Here is a 24906-nt window from a genome sequence, read left to right as displayed (position 1 = left end):
CCTCCAACCCAAATCAATTGTTTGTTTCTGTTTTGTCACAATCCCAACATAAATGCCTCCTTTGGTCATTCATTAGCACATGAATAATTTGGTCAGTTCGAAAAAGAATAACATCTTGAAGAAGGGGATACAGGCCTTCATTTTCTCTCACCCTACCATCCTCTCTTCCAATGCTTTTATCGCTACTACTGCAACCACTCTCATGGGGACATCCATCGCTGCGGAACTTGCCGCTACTGCCTTGGGACTAGGCCTCCTCGATGGTGATGCTCCTCTCCTGTCCAGGGTTTGCTCACTCATCCTCTTGATGGCAGCCCTAATCATCTATTCATTCCTAAAGGTCATGAATCCGAACCCTTTCGACATCGCTGTCTCCCGATTGATGATGATCTGCAACAAAAAACAACCAAAAGCAATTACATTTGAGATCAAGAGGCACAGAAAGCTTGGATTTGAGGATCTTTCTAGGTTGGATCGAGGGATTAGGAACCTTGGGTTCGAGGATCTTGCCTCTTTCAAAAGAGGTGTCGCCCATGGCCTAGGCAAGCTGATCTACCCTCCCCCCCCCCCCCCTCCCCCTCCCTCTCCTTTCACTTGGTTCCTGTAAATGTTGCTCATTGATTGCTCATTCTTGAAGGTCATGAATTTGAAGCCCCTTGACCTCCCTATCTCTTGATCAATCATGATTTGCACCAGAAAACAATCAAATGCCATCAAATCTAAGATCAGAAAACACAAAAAGCTTGGATTTAAGGATCTTTTTATGTTGGATCGAGGGATCGGTACCTTGGATTTGAGGATCTTTTTGATTGGCTGAAAGCCCTCTTAAGGGAGGCATTGTTTATGGCCTAGGCAAGCTGATCTATTCTCTCCCCCTCTCCTGCACCTTCCCTTGGTTCCGACATGCATCGGGTTGGTATGGTACACTGGCATCATACCTAACTGGTTGCCGACCAGTACGATACTCGGTACTAGTTTGGCGAACTTTGTTTTTAGGTGTATGCACAATCTTTTTAGTGGATGTACATATTTTATACTACATACAAATACTTTTAATGTCGAATACCATATTGAGATGTATCCTATGGTGCTAGGGGCAAAAATGTCTAAAGAAATAGAAACCAGTTCAGTACTAGAAAAACAAATTAAAGGTGGTCTAAATCTGCAAATCTGAAAAAATGAAGAAAGCCCTATAATTTATGAAGCTGAAACATAACCAACTTGATGCATGTAAATTTTAGAGTCATCATTTTCGTTATTTGGCACCAAACATGGGAAATTTGATGGTTAAAATTTGATCAAAGGCCTTTCTTGCTGCAAATTTGCCTTGTTAATTTGTTTCTCTTTGGAGGCTTTAGAGACTGCCTGATATATGGTGCCATTAAAAGATAGGAATTACAGGATTTGTAGATGAGGTGTTGAAGTAACTAAGCTTACATTGCCACTGTATTGCTCCTTTAGAGATGGACCCACTCGGGTGGCCAATCAAAGAAAACAAATTGGGGAAGATGGACCCACTAGGGTGGCCAATCAAAGAAAACAAATTGGGGGGAAACTTGCACGCATGTGAGAGAGAGAGAGAGAGAGAGAGAGAGGTGGGTGGTTGAATATGCTCTCTCTCACTTATTGGGTTTTGTCTTTTTTCATCTCCACCAGCACCTTTTCAGGTTTTCTATTTTTGGAAATAGGCCTCAGATTTTCTTTTATTAATTCCACACCATTTAATTGAGAGTTTTGGAAGCTTGATAAAGGGCTTTCTTCTTCTTGGTACATGTTGGTGACTAGGGGTCACATGGGTCCAGGGCAACCCAATAGTCAAACTGACCCAACCTTACTTGGTTGACTTTGTTTGGATTTAATTATTGATGGTTCTGTTCTGGTTGTCATTGTAGAAATCTGATTAGGCTGGTTTGTTTTCAGGCTAAGAGGATTTAGCTCAAAATAACCAACCTTTTATGATATTATATGTATAAATATTGTAATATACTATATATCACCTTGACTTTGTCATATTGTAGACTCATAGCTTGTGTTGACTTTCTCATTAAATCATTATTTATTGTTTCTGCTTTTGGGTAACCTGAGAACCAAGATGAACCAATCCGATGTTGGTTAGGTTGTTTCAATTTGATTCCAATATTGATGGGTTCAACTTTAGTTCAAAATTGGGAAGTAACTGGGGATTGATTTTTGTTTTGGGTTGACTGCTTATTTGAACCAACCTGAACCATGTGCAAGTGCAACCCCGGTGGTGACCGAGGATTAAAAAATCAAATTGTGCCTATTCCGAACCAATATGATAGGAGTTGGTATACTATCATTTTGACCAAACCAGGCCTAAACTGCCTGATAGTAGGTTGTGTTGATGTGGTCTGTGCCAAAAATGGGTATGATACATGATATTTTAATCCTCAAGAACAGCAGTAAGTTGATGACAGCTGTTACCTGATTTTAGAGGTCATGGGCATAGCTGTTATGATATGATTAGTTTGTAAGTTTGGATCTAAATGGCCTCTAGCAATCCAGCTTGTTTCCCTAAATGAAAATCAATATGAGTCATAAGATATAAATCTAGATCTCATGAATCTTTGGATCATATATGTCATTTTACTACACATTAAGGGAATTAGAACATCAACCTATTGAGATCCATCTTTCTCTTTAACTTTTATATCAACTTATTCATCACTTACGAGTTTCCAAAACATAAAATCAACGATTTCTATAGGGTGGTTAATTCAACAGTAAAGAAAAAGATCTTCAATTGTTTAGGAGATAAATCTTAATTATATTTTGAAATCCATCTTTAGGTTGTTGAAAAAAGGATTGGCGGGTCATCTCTCCAGAAAGAGAGGGAAAAGAGTTTTGACTTGATGAAGGAGTCTGTTGGCGTGCCCTTGCTTATGGGCTGGGAGACAGAAACTACAGGGTCGCTTGTCGATCCTCCTTGCCAAAACCCGGTCTGAAAGAATCATTGAAGCTGGATCATTGAAAGGATGAAATCTGCCTCCTCCGTCCCTTGGGACCAACAAGGGGTAGTACAGGAATATTCACCTGTTGTCCATCGAGTCCGAGCTGTTGGAATTGGAATAGGTTCGGCAGCGGATCACGAAGAAGACCGTGACTCCAGTTCGATGTCCCAGGGTCTTATTTAATCCGAAGATGTAACCAACGTTTATTGGAAAAAGCAACCCCAAAGATTTGGGACCAAAAGCGGTTAGCTATAACGGGCCCGGTGCTTCGCTCTGTCGATCTCGCACAATTCTTTTTTTCTCGTATCGTATAAACGATCGAAAAGAGGTGCACCTATAGGGACTTTTAGTCCTCTTCGAGGGGGCGTGATTCGGATTCAGCAGGTCTTTTTGTCTTATTCAACCAATTATGACATCCCTTCTTCCCCGCTTGATAATGCAACGTGGCAGTTCTATGAATCTCGTCACAATGATTTGTTTGAAAAAGGGAACTAGCTAGAGTACGCTCCATTCCCAAGAACTTGTTTAAGGAGATAAAGACAAGTACAGGCAATGCTTTTGTTTTAAGTCTCGACAGGATAGGGATATCTTGGCTGTCCTCTCATGTTTCAATGAGAAACTATGGCTGGGACTCCGAAATTTATCCACGTAAGGAAAGAGAAAAGAAAGGAAGGAAAGAAGAAAAAGGAAGGAAGGAAAGAAAGGAAGAAGAAGAAAAATGAAAGAAAGAAAGGAAAGAAAGAAAAAGAAAAATGAAAGAAAGAAAGGAAGGAACCAAAGAAAGGAAGGAAAGAAGGAAGAAGAAAAAGGAAAGGAAGAAAGAAAAAAAGAAACAAAGAAATAAAGGAAAGAAGGTAGAAAGGAAAGAGAGAAATAGAAAAACAAACAGGAAAGAAATAAAAGAAAAAAGATGTGGAGAGAGACAGAGGGTACCAACTGGCTGCTTGACTAATGGATGGGGCAAGACAGTGGGGCATTTCATTTGATGGATACACTAGGACACTCACGTTCCACGGGATTTAAAACCTTTAGTATAAGCTTGGAATGGATTTTGATGTTCTTTGTATAATTTGATGGAAAGGAGTGGTGCTAGATTTTGCATATGCAATAATACCCTTTTTTGGTGACTTGGTTCATAAGAAGACAATGTGATGTTTGCTCTTATGAAAGCTAAGGTTTGTAAGGCAGATACATATTCATGTTAGCCTAAAGTAGTTGATACGGTTGAAGTAGAAAATGTCGTACATGTGGCTAAGGGAGAATCTGAGTGTATTTTTTTTGTTTCTTGAATGTGAGGGGTTTAAATTTCATTTCAGCAATTGTGCTTTTCTTATTAAATTCCATGCTTTATGATGGACAAGTGATACAAGAATCTTGTGGCTTAAAAAAACGCAGAAAGAATTCCAAGCTTTAAGCTGCATAGAACAGGCACTTAAGAGATAGGAAGAAATGGTGCATCAGTATAAGCGGACTATTTGCCAATATGGTATTCACTTTCGGTGGATAAATTGAAGGATAGAAATCTCAAGTAGTGGTAGGATCCTTGATATGGAGTACGAAATGGGAAGAAAAAAAAATGAATGTACCAAGTATTATGGGGTCCTTGCACCTTGATATGGGGGTGAACAAAATGTCTTGATAAGCCTGAATACAAGCATAAGATGCCTGGTTCCACCAAATAATGGTGTATGGTGTCCCGTATTGTATTGGCTTACAGTGGTACAGCATGTACAGACCAGCAGGCACCAGATTTCAACCCTTCATTCAACCACATCTCAATATATTTGTGATCACTGTTCTTTTATTGTTTTCTTTCCTTTCTCTACGAGGTTTTGAGATTAGTCTCACTTTAAGGAAGGGTTTAAAGGGAGGGAGGTAAGGGCTTTTGATAAGGGGAATTGTCCTGTTATAAAATTGTACTAATAAAACAGAAAAGAATTCAGAACTTTCTATTTAGTCTCCTTGGAATTTCTCAGCATTGGACTGAATAATTGCTACTTTTTGTGTGTTGACTTGACCGCTAAAATTTTACACCTAAACTATATTTTCATACTGTGACCAAAATTCTGCACAAAAATCAGATCTCTACTTTGTGAGTTTGCAATCAAACTTAAATTTGACCGTTACCATCTGAAATTAAGTTTTCACTTGCATCAGGGCAATCACAAAGCATCAAGAATGTGCTGTCTAAAGCTCCTGCATTTTGCACACATTCAAATTTCTTCATGTTCCCCTCTATCCCACTGGTTATGAAAGGAATTATATTCACAGGAACATCACCATTTCTCTTCCTTTACCACCATTTCATGTTACTTACATTTCTAAAAGGTGGATGTGTGACCCATAATGCTTCTTGGCTACATCACTCCGAAAGTCTGAATGCTTGTGCTGCACTATTTGGGTTTCCAGGAAGCACTTTAATTTATATTGTCTCACAACAAAAATTGACTTTAATGCCTCAAGTTTACATAAATTTTCTATGTTTTAGTTATTAATTTTCACAAATTTTCAAGGGATAGGAGAACATCTGAGAGAGAAGAAGGTGCTCGGAGAAGGCAGGCCCATGATTCATCCCAAAGGCGTATTCTGTTTACTATTGCAGTAACAGGGATTGCAGTTCTAATTGGATCAATTTTCTTCCAAAGAAGAGTAGATAGTCATGAACAGCAATAATCTTTCAAGTACATTCCTTGCTGCTAAGTAATATTCTTAATTAATGGATTGTTAGATGCACTTGAAACAGTATGCTTCAGTCTCATTTTTCATTTGTATACAGCTGTTAGAGAATTGTATGACAGTCTTCCCTCTTATTCTCACAACGTGAGATCCCACCGGTTGTAACTTTAGTATTTTCAAGGATGCTGGTGAAACTCTTTTTTTTTTGCCTTTTCCCTTTTTGTGTCCTTTTTCCTCTGTTATTTCACTATATTTGACTTTGCTTCTCTCTGTGCTTGGGCACTAGCCATCTTATCTCGGATATGCTGCATAAGGCTTATCTGAATATTTTATGGTGATCTTGTTCCCTTCAATATAGAAGTTTGAACATGGATTGAATACACGCAATGACTCATCAGACTCATAGGCCTTTAAATTATATAAAATAAATTTAATTTAAAGCATATAGTAAATTATAAAAAAAAGGTAATAAAAAATGAAAATTTAAAGTAATAGGTAATTTTAATTTCTTTTTATTGAGACAATAAAATTTTAGTTTTCTCGATAATAACTAGAGAGCTAATGTTGTGATGTCACCGTAAATTCATGTTCAACTATTTAAATTACTGGAGCATGTGGTTTCAATGATTTAACATAAGGTCAAAATAGTATCCTCTTTCATAAACTATCTTAGAAAATTGACAATTAATTGAAGCGATTTTGAGAAAGAATGGTTGATATTACTTTTTGCAATTTTCACACTTTTTCCCCTTGTTACTGGATGTGTATGCCCTTTTCCTTTCATGAGGGGGCAGGCGGAAGAGCTCTTGCACCAGTAGGAGCACTTACGCATTTGAAAGGCTTGTGAAGTTTACATACAGAACAACATAATTTGAATTCTGGAGTCAGTTCTTTCGCAAATTTGTTCAGTTGCTCTTAAATGCTTGTACAACTCCTGTTATATGATTGTGCTAATCTACCAGAGGCAGGAATATTAGCATAACAGGTAAAAATTAAACTGAACTCTTTTCTTTTTGGGAAATTTTTCATTAATTTATACCTCTAAAATCAGCCCAGATGCTGTAATCGTATTCATAAAACATGAGGGATTACCCAATAAAATCAGCCCTTTCCCTTTTATGTAAAGTTGCTGTATATCGACATTTGAGAGTTATAAGAATGGGGTACTGGTACTGATATGTGTTGTTGCAAGTTTTAGACTCATTGGATTGATATAACTGAACTACTGTTCCCTTAGAAGGGAGAATGTGGACTGTTTCTTTACTTCTTGCAAGAAACTGGTTCTTTTCTTCGGTCACAAGGTAATCCAAGTCATGACAGATTCATAAGCTGCTCAGGTCGTTCATAAGATTTTCCAAAGGTAAGTTAAGCATTTACTTTTAACAGAAAATAATGATGCCTGTAAAATAATAAGGTATAAAAGATGTTAATAATATAATGATGTTTATTATGGATATAAATAAGGTTGGTAATATTTAGCCAGATGTGCCCTGTTGGGCTTGGATTTAGCAATTTATCTGAATTGGCCTATTTAATAAATAAGTCTAGTTGAGTTGATTACAACGTTAAGCAGAAAATAGCCCATACTAGCCCTTAGAACTAACTATATATTTGATGCAACAGTACGTTGAAGTTACATTTATGGTTTGACAAAAGATGAAATCCATGAGTTGGTTACCCAGTAACCTTGTTAAACTGGGTGTAACTGTTACAAGTTTGCTTAACAAGTTAACAGTGCCATCTCAAACGTGATTTGTTAAATGGATTACTCAAACCAGGTTATATTACCATTTTCTTTTTCTTGTTTCTTGTTTAGGTTCAGGTTTTTAACTTGTTTTAAACTGGTTGCGTTTGGTTGACAGTTTTGTCAAAATACCTGAGACCCAACATGAATCAAATGTAAAAGTTGTTCCATAGCCGCTACAAGGACATGAACAATTCGCAGAATAAACATTTTCACAAATTCTTCTGTTGTGATAATGGATTGCTTGCATTTGCAGCAATTGCATGCAAATCTTTGTTGAGGCATACCATAACAAATTTCTCCAGTTAAATTGTTGAATGGATGTTTGATTGCACAGTGCGCCACCATTGTGTTTTGTTGGTTGTGAATATTTCGAACCTTACAATAACAGATCTCTACTTGTCTAACTTAGGCCCAAGAGTGTGTTCATGCTCGGTTGATGAAGTATTTATGGAAGCCAACAGTGCATAGGCTATCTACCTAAACAAATGGTAGAGGAATCATCATTAAAAGTAGCAAAATACTTTGCAGAGCGCATTAAATGCACACCAAAAGTTGGTCCACTAATGGTGATTAGGCTGTTTAATGTCCGGTAATCAGTGTTACACATGAAATAGTTCGCATGTTAATCATTGAGCATTGATTTTTTCTCCCCTTTTTTGAAGTCTTTTCATGTGATCAACGTTGCTACACTACTATATTCTCAGAGTAACTGCAATGGTATTCCAAACTCCAGAAAGGTCAGATATATTTATTTTGACAACAAAATGAGAGTTTTGAAGTCAATACTCATGCAAAATTTATCAATTGCATAATGATAGTTCTGTTGCTTTCAAAATCCTGTTCGGCGATGGTGGTTTAAAAAAAAAAAAAAAAAAAGCTTGTTGGATTGGCTGCGGCCGAGTCTTCCAATATCTAAGTCAGGAAGGATTTTGGAATAACAGCAGTAAAGAATAAATTTAAGAGAAGATTAGTGTAGAATATTGCTCTAATCCAATCGACTTGATTTTGGTCAACTTCCATCTTGATCTTCTTAGGTTAGATTTAGGAGCTCAGCTTTTAGGAGCTCGATTTTTAGAAGCTTTGCATTGGGAGCTTGGCTTCTGTGCACTTTTCATTAGAAGCTTGGCTTTTGGAAGCTTGGTATTTAAGAATTCTACATTGAAAGCTCGGCCTTCATCTCGATCTCAACTTTCACCTCGGCTAATACGGAATGGTAGTTTACCTCGACCATATTTGATGTTTTTTGAACCTTGGCTATGCATCAACCTAGCTAAGTCGGGCCATGCCGAGCTAAGATAAGAGGCCGAGATCTGTAGCGGTGATTGCATGCCATAGTTGCCTAATCTATCATGCATTTCATATATACTCCAGATTAAATGGATAACATTTCACCTCGATCAGATGAGGTAGAAGTTGCCTCTCTACTACTGCCCTTCCTTTCAAAATTGGCTGGCCATCCTATCTATAAATAGGAGGGCATAGGAGACCTCCAAGTAAGCTCTCAGGCTAGAAACTCTCTCTCATTTTTATTATTCTCTGGTGACTAATTTGAACATTTGGAGGATCTCCATCGGAAATAACTCCGATTAGGGACTTTATTTGTAGGTTCTCTCTTTTCTGATGTAGAATCAAGCTTCAACTATCCCAGATCTATCTATTCTAGTATCAGGTTGGTCACTAACAGCAATAGATTGGCATTAGAAAGAGGATCCATGCATGCTCAGAAAGGAAGAAGAGTTTATAGCCATGAGATCTCAGAGAGGAGAATCAAATGCCTCATGATGGTTTAATGAGACAACATCTCATCCAATCTAGGTGCAGCCCCAATCGATCGAGGTAACATCTCAAGTCGAGGCACCATCTCAAGTCGAGGAACTACCTCAGCAACCTGAGAATCAGCCTCTACCACCTCAGTAGGCTTCGGGGAGGCCCTCGAATAGTTCAACCTACTCATGCAGCAAGTTCAGACTCTGACTGTAGCCATCCAAGTAATCCAGCAGGTGGTCGTGGCCCCATAGCTGACCCTGCAGCAAGTACCTCAGCAACAACAATAACCTCTACCACCTCCCTGTGTTTAGATCGAGCACAGTAGAGTCAGCATAGCTGACCAAGGAGTTTGAAACGAGGTCATCGAAGGTGCTCATTGACCCCCCAGCTAGGAAAGGACTCCATCCTAGAGAGATCACCACCTCGACACCCAAACACTATATTGCTTAGGATGCCGATGTAGATTGCAAGCTCTAGGAGATGCATCAGTAGATCGAAGCACTGTGGGGTTAGGTATCAGCATAAGATGGGGAGGTCGGCTTAAATGCAGACCTATCCTTTAGCAGGAACATATGGATGAGCTGATCCCAAGCAACTTCAAGAGGCCACGGTTGGAAGCATATGACAGACTCTTATATGGGGTGACTCATGTAATCCTCTACCAAGCCTTTTCCTCCGCCCTACAAAAGGTAGCTCAATATTGGTATCCAAATCTGCAGCCAAGTTTGATCCACTCTTTCAAGCAACTAGGTCAGTCATTCGTAGCTTATTCATCATAGTCGATGATAATATTGTCGGTTCGACTCCCTGATGAATGTCTAATAAAGAGAAGGAGAGTCCCTGAAGGGCTATGTGGGCCGCTTTAACATGGCTAACTAGAAGTACACAATTTTGGTCAATCGGTTAGTATGTTGGCTTTGAAAGAATTTCTGAAGTGCTAGTTTCACTTCTTTTTAGAAAAGAGATATCTGAAGGACTTTGCCAAGATGTTAACTCAAACAAAGAAGTATGCTAATACTAAGAAAGCCTATGAACTACATGGAGGCTCCCCAGAGAGATCTGTAGAGCAAGAAGGAACAAAGGGAAGAAGGACAACCTGAAGAAGGACAAACTGATAAGGAGTTTGTGAAGGTCCCAAACTCCCCCATGGGCTTGTCAATCTAGGACCCCACCTCGAGGTTAGTGGTTGTGCTCTTTACCATGGCAGTATGCCACTTACACTCCTCTGAACATCCCAAGAGCTCATATCTTGATGGAAATCAAGAACAATGGGCAGCTATTGAGGCCAAGGAGGGTGCACATCCTATTGACATGATGTGATCCGAAAAAATACTATCTGTACCATCAAGATCATGGCATGATATCGAAGAATACATTCAGCTCCAAGATGAGATTGAAGAGCTCATTTCATGTGAGTGCCTTGACAAATATCTCAGAGATCAGTAGGAAGGAGATGAGACCGACCCGAGCAGCCACAACTTGAAGGAAATCTAGAAAACTAACCTATCGGAAGTGTCATTAACATCATAACTAGGGGTAGGTCAGTGGTCATGCTAAGGCTTATGAACCATGGATGGAATAATTGTCAGTCAAGAACAGACTGAGGGCACCATCACCTTCTTCGAAGAAGATGCGCAAGGAATTCATTCTCTCCATAATGATGCGATCATTGTAACTTTAGATATAGATAATTATGATATACGCTGTGTCTTAATTGACAATAAAAACTCTACCAATATCTTGTTTTGTGATGCCTTCTTTAAGATGAATCTTACCTCGGATCAGTTGGCAATAATTGATTCTCCACTTGTTAGATTATCGAGGGATGTAGTTCCTGTTGAAGGGGTCATCACACTTCAAGTCTTGGCTGGGCAGCTGACCTCCATGACATACGAAAGTATGGCTCGACTTCTTGGTTGTCAGGATCCCATCAGCATACAACACAATCCTTGGTCGACTTAGCCTCAACGCCCTCCAAGCTATGGTTTCAACCAACCACTTGCTGGTGAGGTTTCCGACAAAGCATAGGATCAGAGAGATCTGAGGAGACCAAGCAATTGCATGGCAATATTATATGACAACTTTTCGAGAAGCCAGATGATCCAAGGCACTCCTAATCAAAGGATTGAATGTCAAAGACAAGCTTAGCGAGCAACATGGTGAGCCAGTGGAGGACCTCATCTCCGTACCATTGGAAGAAAGAAGAATTGATAGAATGATTCAGATTGGTTCTCAATTAGATGAGGTAACTAAAATCCGACTCATTTTCTTTTTGTAGGAAAAATGTCGATATCTTTGTATGGTCGGTCTCAAACATGCCTATCATTGATCTCGAGGTTATGGTGCACCGATTAAATGTCGACCTCAAGCATCATCCAATGGAGTAGAAGAAAAGAAGTTTCATCCTAAAGTGCTAAAAAGTGATTGCCAATGAAGTCAATAAGCTTGTCAAAGCAGGGTTCATCTAGGAGGTCGTCTATCCTGATTGATTGGTAAATATAGTCCTCATCAAGAAGATGAATGTAAAGTGGTGAGTTTGCATTGACTTCACTTACCTTAATATGGCATGCCCAAAAGATAGCTACTCATTACCTCAAATTGATCAGTTGGTGGTTACTACATTGATCAATGAGCTCCTCACCTTTATGGATGTTTTCTCTGTTTACAACCAAATCTAGATGGCATCCTAGGATGAGAAGATTAATTACTACTTTTACCTCTAATCGGGATCCTTTTTGTTATAGGATTATGCCTTTAGGTTTAAAAAATGCAGGGGAGATCTACTAGAGGCTAGTGAATCAGATATTTAAAGATCAGATTGCAATGAATATGGAGGTATACATTGACGATATGTTGGTGAAAAGCCAAAGCATGAGCTGTCACATTGATGACCTTAAAGAAGCTTTCACAAGTATTGGATAAAGCTAAACATGACCAAATATGCATTTAGAGTGATGTCTGGGAAGTTCCTCGCCTTCATAGTATCTCAGCGAGGAATTAAGATGAACATCGAAAAGATCCAAGTTGTCTGGGAGGAGCCCACCAAAATCTATAAATAAGGTCCAATGCCTCATAGGGAAGATAATCGCTCTGAACCAATTTGTCTACAGAATGGTGGAATAATGTCTCACATTCTTTAAGACCTTAAAGCAAGCAAAGGACTTTTGGTGGACTGATGAGTGCCAAGTAGCTTTTGATAAATTGAAGAACTACCTCAGCAAGCCTGAATCAAATGAGGAGCTCTACTTGTATTTGACTATCTCCCCTATAGGTCTCAGTTCGATCCTGATGCATGAGGAAGGAATATGGTGAATCTTGTGAAATGTACATGATCATAAAAGCTTGAAATATCTTTTCACTCAAAAGGAACTCAATATGAGACAAATGACATAGTTAGGCTTGCCTAAGGATTATGATTTATCCATATAGTACCATCTAGGAAAAGCTAATGCGGTGGCTGATGTACTAAGCAGAAAATCTTTAGGTAGTATAGCCTCTTTACCGACCTCTCAGAAAAGCATTTTGAAAGATTTGAGGAGAGCAAAGATTGAAGTTTGTTTGCATAATCCTAATGTATAGTTCGCTAACCTGCATGTCTAGGGTACTTTGATAGATAGAATCAAGGTCGCATAAGTAGATGATCCTCAGCTACAAAATATTAGAAGTGATATCGAGTCAGGTTCCCAGATAGAGTTTAGTATACATGAGGATGGATCATTGAGATTTAATAATAACAAGATTTTGTATTTCAAATGATTCTAAGTTGCAAAGAGAAATTATGGAGGAAGCTCATATCATAGGCTATATAGTGCACCCTGGAAGTACCAAGATGTATAAGGATCTGAAGAATATATTTTGATGGAATAACATAGAGAGAGATTGCACATTTCGTGGTGCAGTGCTTGACTTGCTAGCAAGTAAAAGCGGGATACCTAGGGGTGCAAATGGGTTGGGTCATATTGGGTCATGAGTAACCCCGATCCGACCCGATTCCTTGACCAGCTCTTAATATTAGACCCAGACCCAATCCACTAGAAGATCAGGTCAGGTCGAATCCATGATCAAATTTTTTGATTCAATGGGATATTTGGATCAGATCGGGTCTATGTATAATTTGACCCTAATCTATGAAATATGTTGGTTTTCTGGGTGATATGTATGCAAAAATTTTTCGATTACCCTAATTACAGTGGAAGCAGATATAAAAATAATTTTTATATCTAAGCATGCAGATTCAAAATCTAAATCACATCTAGAATTATCTAATATGTATAAATAAATTTAAGACATAGATCTAAAATCATAGAATAGAAAAAAAAATTATACCTGAATGCTTTTTCCTTTTCTTCCTCGAATCGGATACTGCAGATGTCCGAGTTCTCCTCTGAGCTGCACAAGTATCCGACCTCTGCTGGCATCCATACAGAGATGATCTCGATCAGAACTCCGAAGCCACTAGTGTGCTAGCATCCTTGCAGGCTTCGCTCCTCGGCTTAGATCTGGGCCCTTTTTCTTGAATAGGTTGAAACAAGGATTATTGCACGAACCCTTTGTGCAAATTTTTAGATCACCAAAACAAGATGAAGAAACCCTTTTCTTCACCTTTCTTTTTTATCTCTAAATCCTCCTAGGGAGATATGGGGCCTTGAATTCAAAAAGAAAAGATGAGAGGCATTGAGATGGGAGAGGCGGTAAGGAAGGAACACCCGAAAATCATATTTCATGCATGCATACCTCTCCCATTTTATTTTCGTTGCACAAAAATAATCCTTTTCCAATACCTCATCTGATAAGAATTTGATCTACTTTATTTGAATCAAATGTAAATAAAAGTTAGAGTCCAGGATGAGAAAGACTCCCAGAGAGGAGGGGCGCCAACTATTGGCGCCCGTTCACCCTTCGTGCGTGCGTAGAGAAAAGAGGACGGCATTTTAGTGCCCTCTCTCTCTTCTTAGTTAGTAAATCAGAGAGAGAAGCCCAAAGAAAGTGGGCTTGGGTGACCAGGTTCAATTGGGTTCAATTTGAGTTCAAATCGAATCCAATTTGAGCCTAGTTCGAATCAAATTTGAAAGACTGTCAAACCTGATCCAATCAAGATTGAAGTCCAAGTCTAACTTGGATGATTAAATTCAATTAGCCCTAAATTAAATCAAATCTAATTAAATTAAATTTGATTTAAATTAATTAAGATTTGATCCATAAGTTAATCAATCCCAATTAAATTGTAACTCTTGCAATTAAGATCCTCTGCTAACAATTAATAGTTGCTATATCTGTAACACTTATAAATTAGCAGTTTTCAAATTCAAACCATCAATCCAATTGATAATTTAAATATGATTCAAACCATTGATCGAGTTAAGCTCTTTTTGTATATGACCCCTCAGATTCTATTCTGTCTGGTAATGAGATATACCATGATCTCCATCACAGTATCATTGAAACTCCTTTCGATGGATCGGAACGATTCCAACTCACCCCAACAAGGATCGTTGATCTAAAAATGATCCTAATGAGTTCTCACAATCTACTAGTGACACTTAACAGTATGTAGCAGTAACCTAGCAGAATAATAGAAGAACGAACTCTTCGATCTAGTTACCATGTGATACAGTTCTTCTATCGTGAGTCCCGACTAGATGGAGATCGTGAAGAACTCATTAAACTCCATCATCAGTCATATACCAGATTGACTCGATTCGAATTCATTTATGATCCTGTGAAAACTCATTTTCAGTATTCATACTTGCTCTGATCAGAGACTTTCTGAACTCAGTCTCATGAATCGCATAGGACTACTCTTTTTCTACCAATGTCGATAGATTCTATCTAGGTGTATCCTCCTTAAATAGCGAATTTGAACCTACTATAGCCAACATACATAGCAAGAATCTGAATGGCTAGGGATCAAAAAAATATACGGTCAAACTAAATAGCCTCGTTGTGAATAATCAATACACCGCAGGTCAAAAGATTACTCACACCACTGCAGCATCGAGAAAATCACTGACAAGTGAGTAGACATCCAAGTGGTTTCTCATGTTGGTCATGCTCAGTGTAAGTTATTCTCTAATAATCATCTGCACTCTCATCCTAGTGTCTCCACACTGCAAACTCGAGACTTCTCTGTCCGGAAGGGAGGTGATCTATACACCAATCTAACTAGATCGATCACTTGTTGGAAAATATATCCTAAAGCCAATCATCTAAGTGGTAGATGATTGAAATTAGTATATGAATTATCTAATAATAATAGTTATTTGGTAGGTTCATCATAAAAGTTCTATCTTCCTTAAAAGAACTCCTAGATTATGATGAAGTCCTTAGAACCATAATCAATTGATAAAGAAGGATTTATCAGATGGTTCTTAAATTATTCACGATCAAATGATAAGTTATTAACAAAGATGATAACTTATCAAGTGTAGGTTGCTGTATGCCATATGCGTTAGTTGTCCTCGTAACCAAGTGGTGTGAAGATACTGGTATGGCATCTAGATGAGATGTAGGAGTATATCTGCACTGAACATAATCAATGTAATACTCTACTATCAAGAGTAGTTAGCTAAGGTCAATGGGTATAAGTATCCCTCCGACCTAAGATCACCACGATGATTTGCAAGCAACTCACTGTGCTTTGGTGCCAGACTGCCTATATTTTTAATATAGGTTCGAAAAGTTTTTGGATACAATCAAGTACTTATGAAGTCGGTGTGTGAGTCAAGATAGGATTGACCACTCCTGATTAACTTCAGAAAGAAAATATCTCGCTGTGTTTCAATTTAGCAAAATCTAGGCCTGGGTAATCCTCATGAGGAGTCACGGGATTTGCAAAATTTTGAGACATAATAGAGATGACTTGTATGAGTGTTGACAGCATACTCGAAGTCATCTTGAGCATTATTGATCAAAAGGATGAATTATACGGTAACCATGGGTTAGGGTTCTTAGAATGTTGCTTTGCATACATTCGACCTATCTAGACGTTGGGAATCATTGCTAGATGGTTACTTTGACTGGTATAAAAATTGATTCCTGTGCTACTGACTTAGATTCGAACCTATAGGGTTACACACATAAGAGGTTGTAACTTAATCGAATGGTTAATCGATGATTGAGAATCATTTTAAGGTTAAACGATCAATATGATTGACGTTTGACCTAATGCAAGTATTGCAGGAGGATCGATTAGCAATTAGATTGCTAATTGGTCAATCTGACTGAACAAATGGGCTGAGATCAAGTCTAATTAAATTTGATTCAATTAAAATTAGTTTAGATTTAATTGGATTAAGTCTAATTGATTTATTGGATAAGCCAGTTGCAAGAGAGAACAAATTCCTGTTCGACTAGGACTTGTATGCACCTAATTCTTAATTAAGTTAGGATTTAAATCAAAATTAAATATAATTTAATCTAATTTAATTGGATTCCTAGTTGGACTAGGATCACCATTAATTAGGTTATAATTAATTTAGATTGGGTTCAAAGAACTTGACCTAGTCTACATAAGAATCCTAGTTAGACTAGGATTCCATATCATCTCTTACGCCACCTAAGAAATCTCAAGCCCATGCCCACTAATTAATTTTTAGATATTTTTTTATGATATCCATGTTCAAAGAATGTTATCTCACATCACTTATTCTAGAGATTTGAATCAGATTTGATTTGATTCAATATAAAAAGTGATTTGGCTAATTATGAAAAATGGTTTAGGTTTATCTCCTTTGTTTGAAAGAGTCCCTCTTTACAAGGACTCTTCCCTCCTCTCATGCGCCAACATCCTCCATCCTTATCCCTTTTTTTTGTCACCCCTTTTGTGGTTATTTTCATGCTCTCCACGAAATTTATGAGGCAAGGAGCGTCCAAGAGTTGGACACCCCATAGACTCCTTGTTGATTAGGTCTTTTGACCTAATCTGCCATATATAAAGTTGCCACCCCATATGAGATGAGAGAGGCAGTCAAAAATCGATGAAAAATAGATAGAAAAACCAGAGGAAAAAGAGGATGGCATGGGTGGTTTGAGGTATCAAAATCCTTGGAGGAGAGTCTTCAATCAAGAGATCAAAGGTTGATATCTTGTAGAGAGAAAGGTAAGAGAAAAGATTATATTCTCTCATTATTTTTCTTTCATATTATTCTCTCTTTATTTATTTTATATTTTTATATGATAAAAATATGAGAGAGAAAGAGGGATGGCATAGTGGATTCATGCTCCAATGAGTTGGGGCATGGTGATCTTATTTTGGACATAATCTGATCATGTTCTGATGAGAGAAGAAGAAGAAAAGAAGGTCTTTTCTTAAGGTTTCTTTTAGAACCCTTCTTCTCCATAAATCATGAGATTTTTCTATGAAAAAAATTAGACATCATAAGATCTAAAAGTTAGAAAAATATCTAGAGAAGAAGGTCTTCTCATGTCCAAGTATAGAGATGTTCTTAGGACATCAATCATTGATGTACTGAAAGAGAAGAACTATCTTCTCTTAGGACTTTTTCTTTTATATTATTATTTCTAATTTCAGGGAGATCAAAAAGTTTGACTTCTCCCTTGTTCCTCCTCATATTCTTCATCTCTTGGAATATCTAAGAGATCCGAAGAATATCTTCTAGATTAACCATCTGGAGGGATCTGCAAGAAGCTAGCACTTCGAGCGGATCTTCGTTCGACGAACCTTCGATTTTGTTGCAGCCTCGTGTGGATCACCTATAGAGGCCGGACGTGTGTGCGGCTCCAAAGACAGCAAAAAAAATCAATCACAGAGTTCTCGATCCACATGAAGGTAAGAGATCTGATCTCTTCTCTTATCTAGATGTGATCTAGATTTTAGATCTAAAACTATTTTAGATCTAGGGTATTGATTTGATCAATACCAAATTTTTATTTTTTAATTTATAAATACAATATGACATGTTATAGATCCTAATTATAAGGTTTAGTAATTTGATTTCATATATTTATAGATTAAATTATTTAATTTACATATTTCTCTACATTATATTTCAAAAATATTTTGAAATTCATGTATGAAATCTTGCACCTTTTTCAACAGTGGTATCAGAGCATCTAGATTCTTTTATAACATGTTCATAATTATATTAAAATAAATCTAAAAATAAAATAATGATTGCATAGACTGTAGGTTGTCCTGCTATAAGGTTTATCCCTTATAGTGCAAAGGTTGTTCTGGTACGTTGCGATCTAAAAAATTTAAAAGAGTTTAAATAAATCTTATCATGAATGTTTTAGATTAGATCTATTTTATTTCATAAATTTTTATGTAATATACATAGATTAAAATCAGCCAAGAATAGGATCTTGCGAAGGTTCTGTTTGTTGATCGGGCTGGCTCGACCAGCATGCCAGCTCGACTAAAAAGTTGGTTGAATTTAATTGTTTTAACCTCCAATTAATGTTTGTTAGTGAAATAAGCCGACCCATTTTTGAAATGAGTCGACCTATTTAGTGAAACAACACTAGATTGTATTAAATTTTTCAAAAGTTGAAAATGGTTTTCAAAATGCTGAACCCCAACCCTCGACCATGAACTTAATTAAAAGAATTAAGTGATTATTTAGGATCTAGGTTTGTGATTTAAAGATCCTAAGACAATTTCATAAAACATGGGTTAAAGGATAATGGATTAGCTTTGATCAGGTCATTAACTGGGTTAGACCTAGGGTTAGATTAAATATGGACTAAGTTAAGAAATTGATCAAACCTAATTAAAAGTGTTGGGTATAAAATACCCCCAGTCGAAGTTTGTAAAAGGCCGACCCTTTCAGGGCTTTTTCGGCTTCCGACCTTGTGTGGCGTCTTTCTGAACTCCTTCGACCGTCCGCGCTTCCGTAATGCCATCCGGACTTCTCCAATAATGAACTCCCCCATTCATCTACCGGACTGCTCCAAATGCTCTCTGGGCTTCATTATCAGTCGACTTTCTACAGTGATTGACTACCCTCTGAATCTCTTCTAGACTTCCTCCTGCCATGAGCAACTTTACTCCGAACTTCTTTCGGACTCCATCAATATCCGAGCTTCTCCAAAAGCAGGACTTCTATAGTAACCAGACTCCATCCAAGTTTCTACGACGGTCGACCGCCTTCTGGATTTCATTCGAGCTCCTACAAGAATTGGATCTCTACCCCGAATTTCTATAGCAAGCGGACTTCGTCCGAGCTCCTACAAGAGTCGGATTCCATCCGAACTTCTACAGTGGATCGATCACAGACGAACTCCTACAACAGATAGGCTCCACCAGCCAGATCTCTACTCCAAACTTCTTTCGAACTTCATCAAAGACCGAGCTTCTCCAACAGTGGGACTTCTACAATAAGAAGTCTCCATCCGAGCTTCCACGATAACTAGTCTTCATCCGAGCTTCTACAATAAGCGGACTCCTTTCAGACTCCTACAAGAGCCAGACTCCTTCCAAACTTCTACAGCAGAATTGAATCCTAGACTCCTCCAACGTTCGACCTTCCACAGTGTCCTCGAGACTCCTCCAGCGGACAAATCTCCATAATGCCATCTGAACTCCACTGTCGGACGACCCCCTGCCGGATTCCTCATGAAACTGAACCTCTCCGGTAGACAATCTTCAGATGAGCTTTCACATCAGGCAAATCCTAGACGGACTTCTCTGGCAATCGAACTTCTACTGAACTTCACCAACAGAAAATTTTCATCCGAGCTTCTACAGCAGATGACTTCCGCCTGTAGCATCAGCGCCCAAGGCATCCGACCATAGTAGACTCGTCAGCAATCTCGAAAATATCCGAGCTTCTCCTGGATTGCTGAGACAGAGAGCTATTCCGCTCCATCAGACGTCCCAGTCGAACTTCAGCCGTCAGGCCTGAACTCTCTGGCAAATCACGACAATGGCCACTACCCTACTTCACTCTCTGTAATGGATTCCACGTGGCTCCACCACTCTCTGGCAAGTTGCGACAATGGACACCACTCTACTCTCCATAACAAACTCCACGTGGCCTTGAACGCCCCCTGACGCCACTACTCTCCGTAACAAACTCCACGTGGCTTCGAACAGCCCACTACCAGGCAGTTACAGATGTCGCTGTCAATCAGTTACGCTCTCTATCTATAAAAAGGGACCCCCAGATACGTTCTTCTCTAAGCTCTAAACTCTATCTTGAAACTCTGCTAAAATCTTATTCGAGTGCTCCATTTTTATTGAGGCAGAGTACTGACTTGAGCATCAGAGGGTCTTGCCGGAGTACCTCCAACTCTGGTTTAGACTTCCCTTGCAGGTCCCGACGGTGGACGCGATCCCTCGACTTCAGCTTCTCTGACGTCGGCAAAATTTTGCACCAATAGAATTGGCGCTAGAGGAAGGGGTCCTGTGTCTTCACAGTACCCTTGTTCTTAAAAGAGTGCTCAATGGGACTGTCTCCTATCATCTTCTCCAACATCTTCTTCTCCTTCTCCTGTCAGATCTCCACCTGATGCCTCCCCAAAAGGCATCCACCAGGCGATCCCCGACCTCCACGGCCAGATTCCAGTGAGATCTGCAAGCTTCGGCCTCGTCTCCAGTTTTTCAGGCTCCTCCTCCTCCAGCAACGACAGTCAGCATGGAGCAGTTCGACCTGCTGGTTCAGTAGGTCAGGGGCCTCACCGAAGTAGTGCAGGCCATGCAGCAGCAGCCGCAGCAGCCGTAGGTATCAGTGCGGCTAGAAAGAGCATCACCAGAGTTTCAGAATCTGACGATCGGGTAGGCCACTTGGGTCAGTCGCCCTATCTTCTCCGAAAAGGGGAAGCAGAAGGCAGAGAGCCCTCCGTCCGATCACGATTCTACCCCCGAAGGGTCCCTACCTTCGTTCCACCAGAAGACCCTCGAGACTCGCAGTCGAGAGGACCTCCTGGATCAAAGATTTCAGGAGATGAACCAGTGGATTGAAGAGCTCCATCATGCTCCCACTGCTTACGGTGAGGACATTTGCACTGACCCTCCTTTCTCTTAAATGATCATGCAGGAACCAATCCCGTTGAACTTCAAGCTCTCCCAATTCGAGAGCTACGATGGGATCTCGGATCCGGTTGACCACCTGGAGGCCTTCCGGATAATGATACTGCTCCATGACGCACCAGACGCTATCCTGTACCGAGCTTTTCCATCTACCTTGAAAGAAACAGCAAGAAATTGATACTCGACACTGAAGCTGGGTACTATCTTCTCCTTTGATCAGATGAGTCACCAGTTCGTTGCTCATTTCGTCAGCAGCCGACATCTCCGAAGAGGTTCAAAGTCCCTCATCAACATCAAGCAAAAGGAGGAAGAATCCATCCGAACTTATGTCAATCATTTTAATGCCACCGCGTTGGAGGTCTGAAACTTAGACCAATCGGTTGCAATGGCCGCTCTGAAGAGCAATCTTCAAAAGAACGATCTTCTGTTCTCCTTGGAAAAGAAGTATCCCAGGGACTTCACTGATTTGCTGGCTCAGGCCGAAGGATATGCTCGAGCAGAGGAAGCCTTCAAGATGAAGGATGAGGAGGCTGTGAAGGAGCGGCAGGTAGGTGACTCCAGCAAGCTCGCAGTTGAAAAAGGGCCGAGTGAAGCTCGGCCATGTTCTCGAACTCTCTCCGGATGCAAGCATGTTCGCACTCCTCCCCGAGCTCGTAGGTAGAGGAGCCCAGACCGTAGGGTTCGACGGTGCTCTCCCCCAGGAAGATTCTACAGCTACACCCCTCTCAATGCTCTAAAAGCTCAAGTGTTGATGGAGGTCAGAGAGCAGCTGCCAAGGCTGGAAAGGATGCGCACACATCTCGGGAAGCGCAACCCTAATAAGTTCTGCCTCTATCATCGTGACCACGGCCACGACACGGAGGAGTGCATTCAGCTTTGAGATGAGATCGAGGAGCTCATCAGATGAGATCGGCTCGACAGATTCATTCGACACCAGCTTGAAGGTAGGGAAGATCGACCGAGGGCCCTGCCACAACCGGAGCCGCCAAGGAGGGTGGAGCAGCCTGAAGATCGACCTTCAATCGAGATCATCAACTCCATCTCTGGAGGACCTCGACGGGGAGCAGGCCTTCCACGACTATGGGATTCGAAAAATCTACGAATGTATTACCAACAACTTTGCCTTAAATAAAATTTTTTTTCATATTTGCATATCTTTTTTTTTGGCATGAGCTTGTAACGACAGGGAGTAGCTCCTTCCGACAATCGAAACTAAGTGTGTTAGAAACAGGAGGAGAATCTCATCCTGACATGAGCAAAGTCGAAGGTTCGATTATTTAAAGATCGGACGAAGGGAGAGGCCTTTACAACGACCCTTATGTGCCCCCACAGCCATGTTAGGAACAGGAGGAGAACCTCGTCCTAACATGAGCAAAGTCGAAGGCTCGATTATTTAGAGACCGGATGGAGGGAGAGGCCCTTACAACGGCCCTTATGTGCCCCCACAGCCATGTTAGAAATAGGAGGAGAACCTCGTCCTAACATGAGCAAAGTCGAAGGTCCAGTTATTTAGAGACTGGATGGGGGGAGAGGCCCTTACAACGGCCCTTATGTGCCCCCACAGCCATGTTAGGAATAGGAGGAGAACCTCATCCTAACATGAGCAAAATCGAAGGTCCAGTTATTTAGAGACCAGATGGGGGGAGAGGCCCTTACAACGGCCCTTACGTGCCCCCACAACCCTGTTAGGAACAGGAGGAAAATCTCATCCTAACATGAGCTGAGATTAACTATGTCAGAAATAGGAGAAAAACCTCATCCTGACACAAACGAAGATCTGGTTGTTCAAGTCTGGATGAGGGGGAAAACCTCCTCAACTACTCCTCTACACCCCTACAACCCCGTTAAGAGTTGAGGAAAAACCCTCACTCGAACACAAAAAAAAAAGAAAGGGAGAAAGAGAAAAAGGGAAAGCGACGAGCTACGCCAGTGATAAGAAAAAAATAAACTACATCAAAGACACAAGGAACCTCATCTCAACAAGGAAGGAGACTCTTGTCAAAAACCCTCAGTCTCTAAGAGGGAACCCAACACTGGCAGAAAAAAATTGACTTCTTTAAGGTAACGAGAAATTCGAGCCCCCAAGCTTGAGCACCGGGAGGAAGCATCAAATTCGAGTGGCCTCGAAAAGATCTTCGATCATGAACAAAAGGAGCAAATCAACACAACAATGATCAGAAATCTTCAAATGACGTCGACATCGAACAAGACAAAAGATAAAAGTAGTTCAGTAAACGACAACTTAATGCAAGAATGGATAAGGTAATGAAAAATTTTCTTTTCATTTCATTAGTGAAGTGTACATTAAAAAGCCTTTGAAGGCCAAAAAAAAAAATGACAAGAAAAGGAAAGAATACATAGAATAAAAGGTAAAGAAGCTTTAAGGAAGCTCGCTTCTTCAGACTTTGAACTCTCGATTCCAGCCATCATCAAGGATTGCTTTAAGTTTTTGACTTCTTCTTCTAGTTTTTTCTTTCTTAACAGCATCTCTCGATACATTTGGTGGAACCACTGACTCTCGCCCTCCGACTCCCGAAGCCTCTTCCTCAGAACTTTGGACTCCACCTCGGCATCTTTGACCGCTTGCTGCTCGTAGGCCAGCTGAATCTTCAGCCGCTGCAGTTCGGCCTTCTCCTGCCCAAGGGCCACGGACAGTTCTTCTATTGTCCCCCTCAAGGAGCGAAGCTCGTCAGAGCTTTGTGCAGAGACGGCCTGGACTCTCTCAGACAACTGCCTCTGAAGGTGGGCAACCTCGTCGGTTGCTGTCTTGAGCTTCCTTCGGTAGTTGTCTACTTGCCCGCACCAGCTGACTCGGTAGGCATTGTAGTTTGCCTCAACATCCTGCAGCTGCTTCTGAAGGTCAGAGAATTTCTTTGACCAGTCTCGATCGCGGTCAGTCTCAGTTGTGAGCTAGGATGAGCTCCCTTCCAACTGACGATCTTCTTCCGTGCAGCCACCAGCTTGACCTCAAGGGAGCTGATCTTGGAAGCCTGAGTCCAAGATCGATCGCTGACACATTTTTGGAGTTCCTCAAGCTGCTTCACAAAGTCAGCCTTCCTCCAGGTGTAGTCCATGAAGCCCTTTTTGTGGAGGTCCCGAAAGCGAGCAACCTCCGCAGTTACTTTCGAATGGCTCTTCCTCAGCAGTGAAGTTCGTCATCCAGCTTCTTCAATTTCTTCGTCAGGTGATGAACTTTCTTCTGAGATCCCGAACTATCGACTTCAGAGGAATCCCCTATGGTAGGGGAGAGCTTCGACGGAGCACTGTCGTTGGAAGACAAAAGTGCCATAACACAAATCAGTGCTGGAAAACAAAAGAGAAGAAAAAGAATGCAGAGTAAAAAAGAGGAGCCCTCTGTAAAGAAGAGCCCGATTTCATTGATTAAATAGTTCTTAAGTACAAGAGAATGAGGAAAAGTTACAATAAAAAAAAAGAGAATACAAAATTAGAGGTTTCGGACCTCTGGGGCAGAAGTGGGGGAGCTCGGTGCCTCCGGAAGGTCGGCCGCGGCAGCCACAGCAGTCGAGGAAGTCTCGACTGGGGGAAGACCAGCAGCAGCTTCAGAAGGCCCGACTTCATCATTGGATGCCTCATCCAGGAAGCTGAGGTCCAGCTCAGAAAACTTCCTGACCATCTTCTCTTGGCAGAGCTCAAAGCCCTTGATGAAGGTGGCCTGGCCGAACTCGACCTTCAGATCCCTCATCTCGGAGGAGGTTTTGAACTCCTCCACTGCCCAGACCATTGCCTCCGAA

At 40.4% G+C, this 24906-nt stretch overlaps 1 protein-coding gene across 4 annotated transcripts in view; it reads left to right on the top strand.

Annotated features, from left to right (window-relative positions):
• The window catches only part of LOC105034575 (uncharacterized), a 79908-nt gene extending 74045 nt beyond the window's left edge, over positions 1-5863 (top strand). For 2 of the 4 annotated variants that reach the window (XM_073243453.1, XM_073243454.1), the window contains exon 6: positions 5492-5863. In XM_073243453.1, coding sequence (XP_073099554.1) covers positions 5492-5645 — 154 coding nt within the window. In that variant the 3' untranslated portion in view covers positions 5646-5863. Of the gene's footprint in view, positions 1-5485 lie in introns of all 4 variants that reach the window. The other 2 variants (XM_073243451.1, XM_073243452.1) reach the window with 1 other exon arrangement.
• Positions 5864-24906: the final 19043 nt, after the last annotated feature.

This window comes from Elaeis guineensis, chromosome 9 (assembly GCF_000442705.2).
Source record: "Elaeis guineensis isolate ETL-2024a chromosome 9, EG11, whole genome shotgun sequence".
NCBI lineage: Eukaryota > Viridiplantae > Streptophyta > Magnoliopsida > Arecales > Arecaceae > Elaeis > Elaeis guineensis.
Note: the sequence above shows the minus strand (reverse complement) of the source record. Positions and strands in the feature narration are given on the sequence as shown.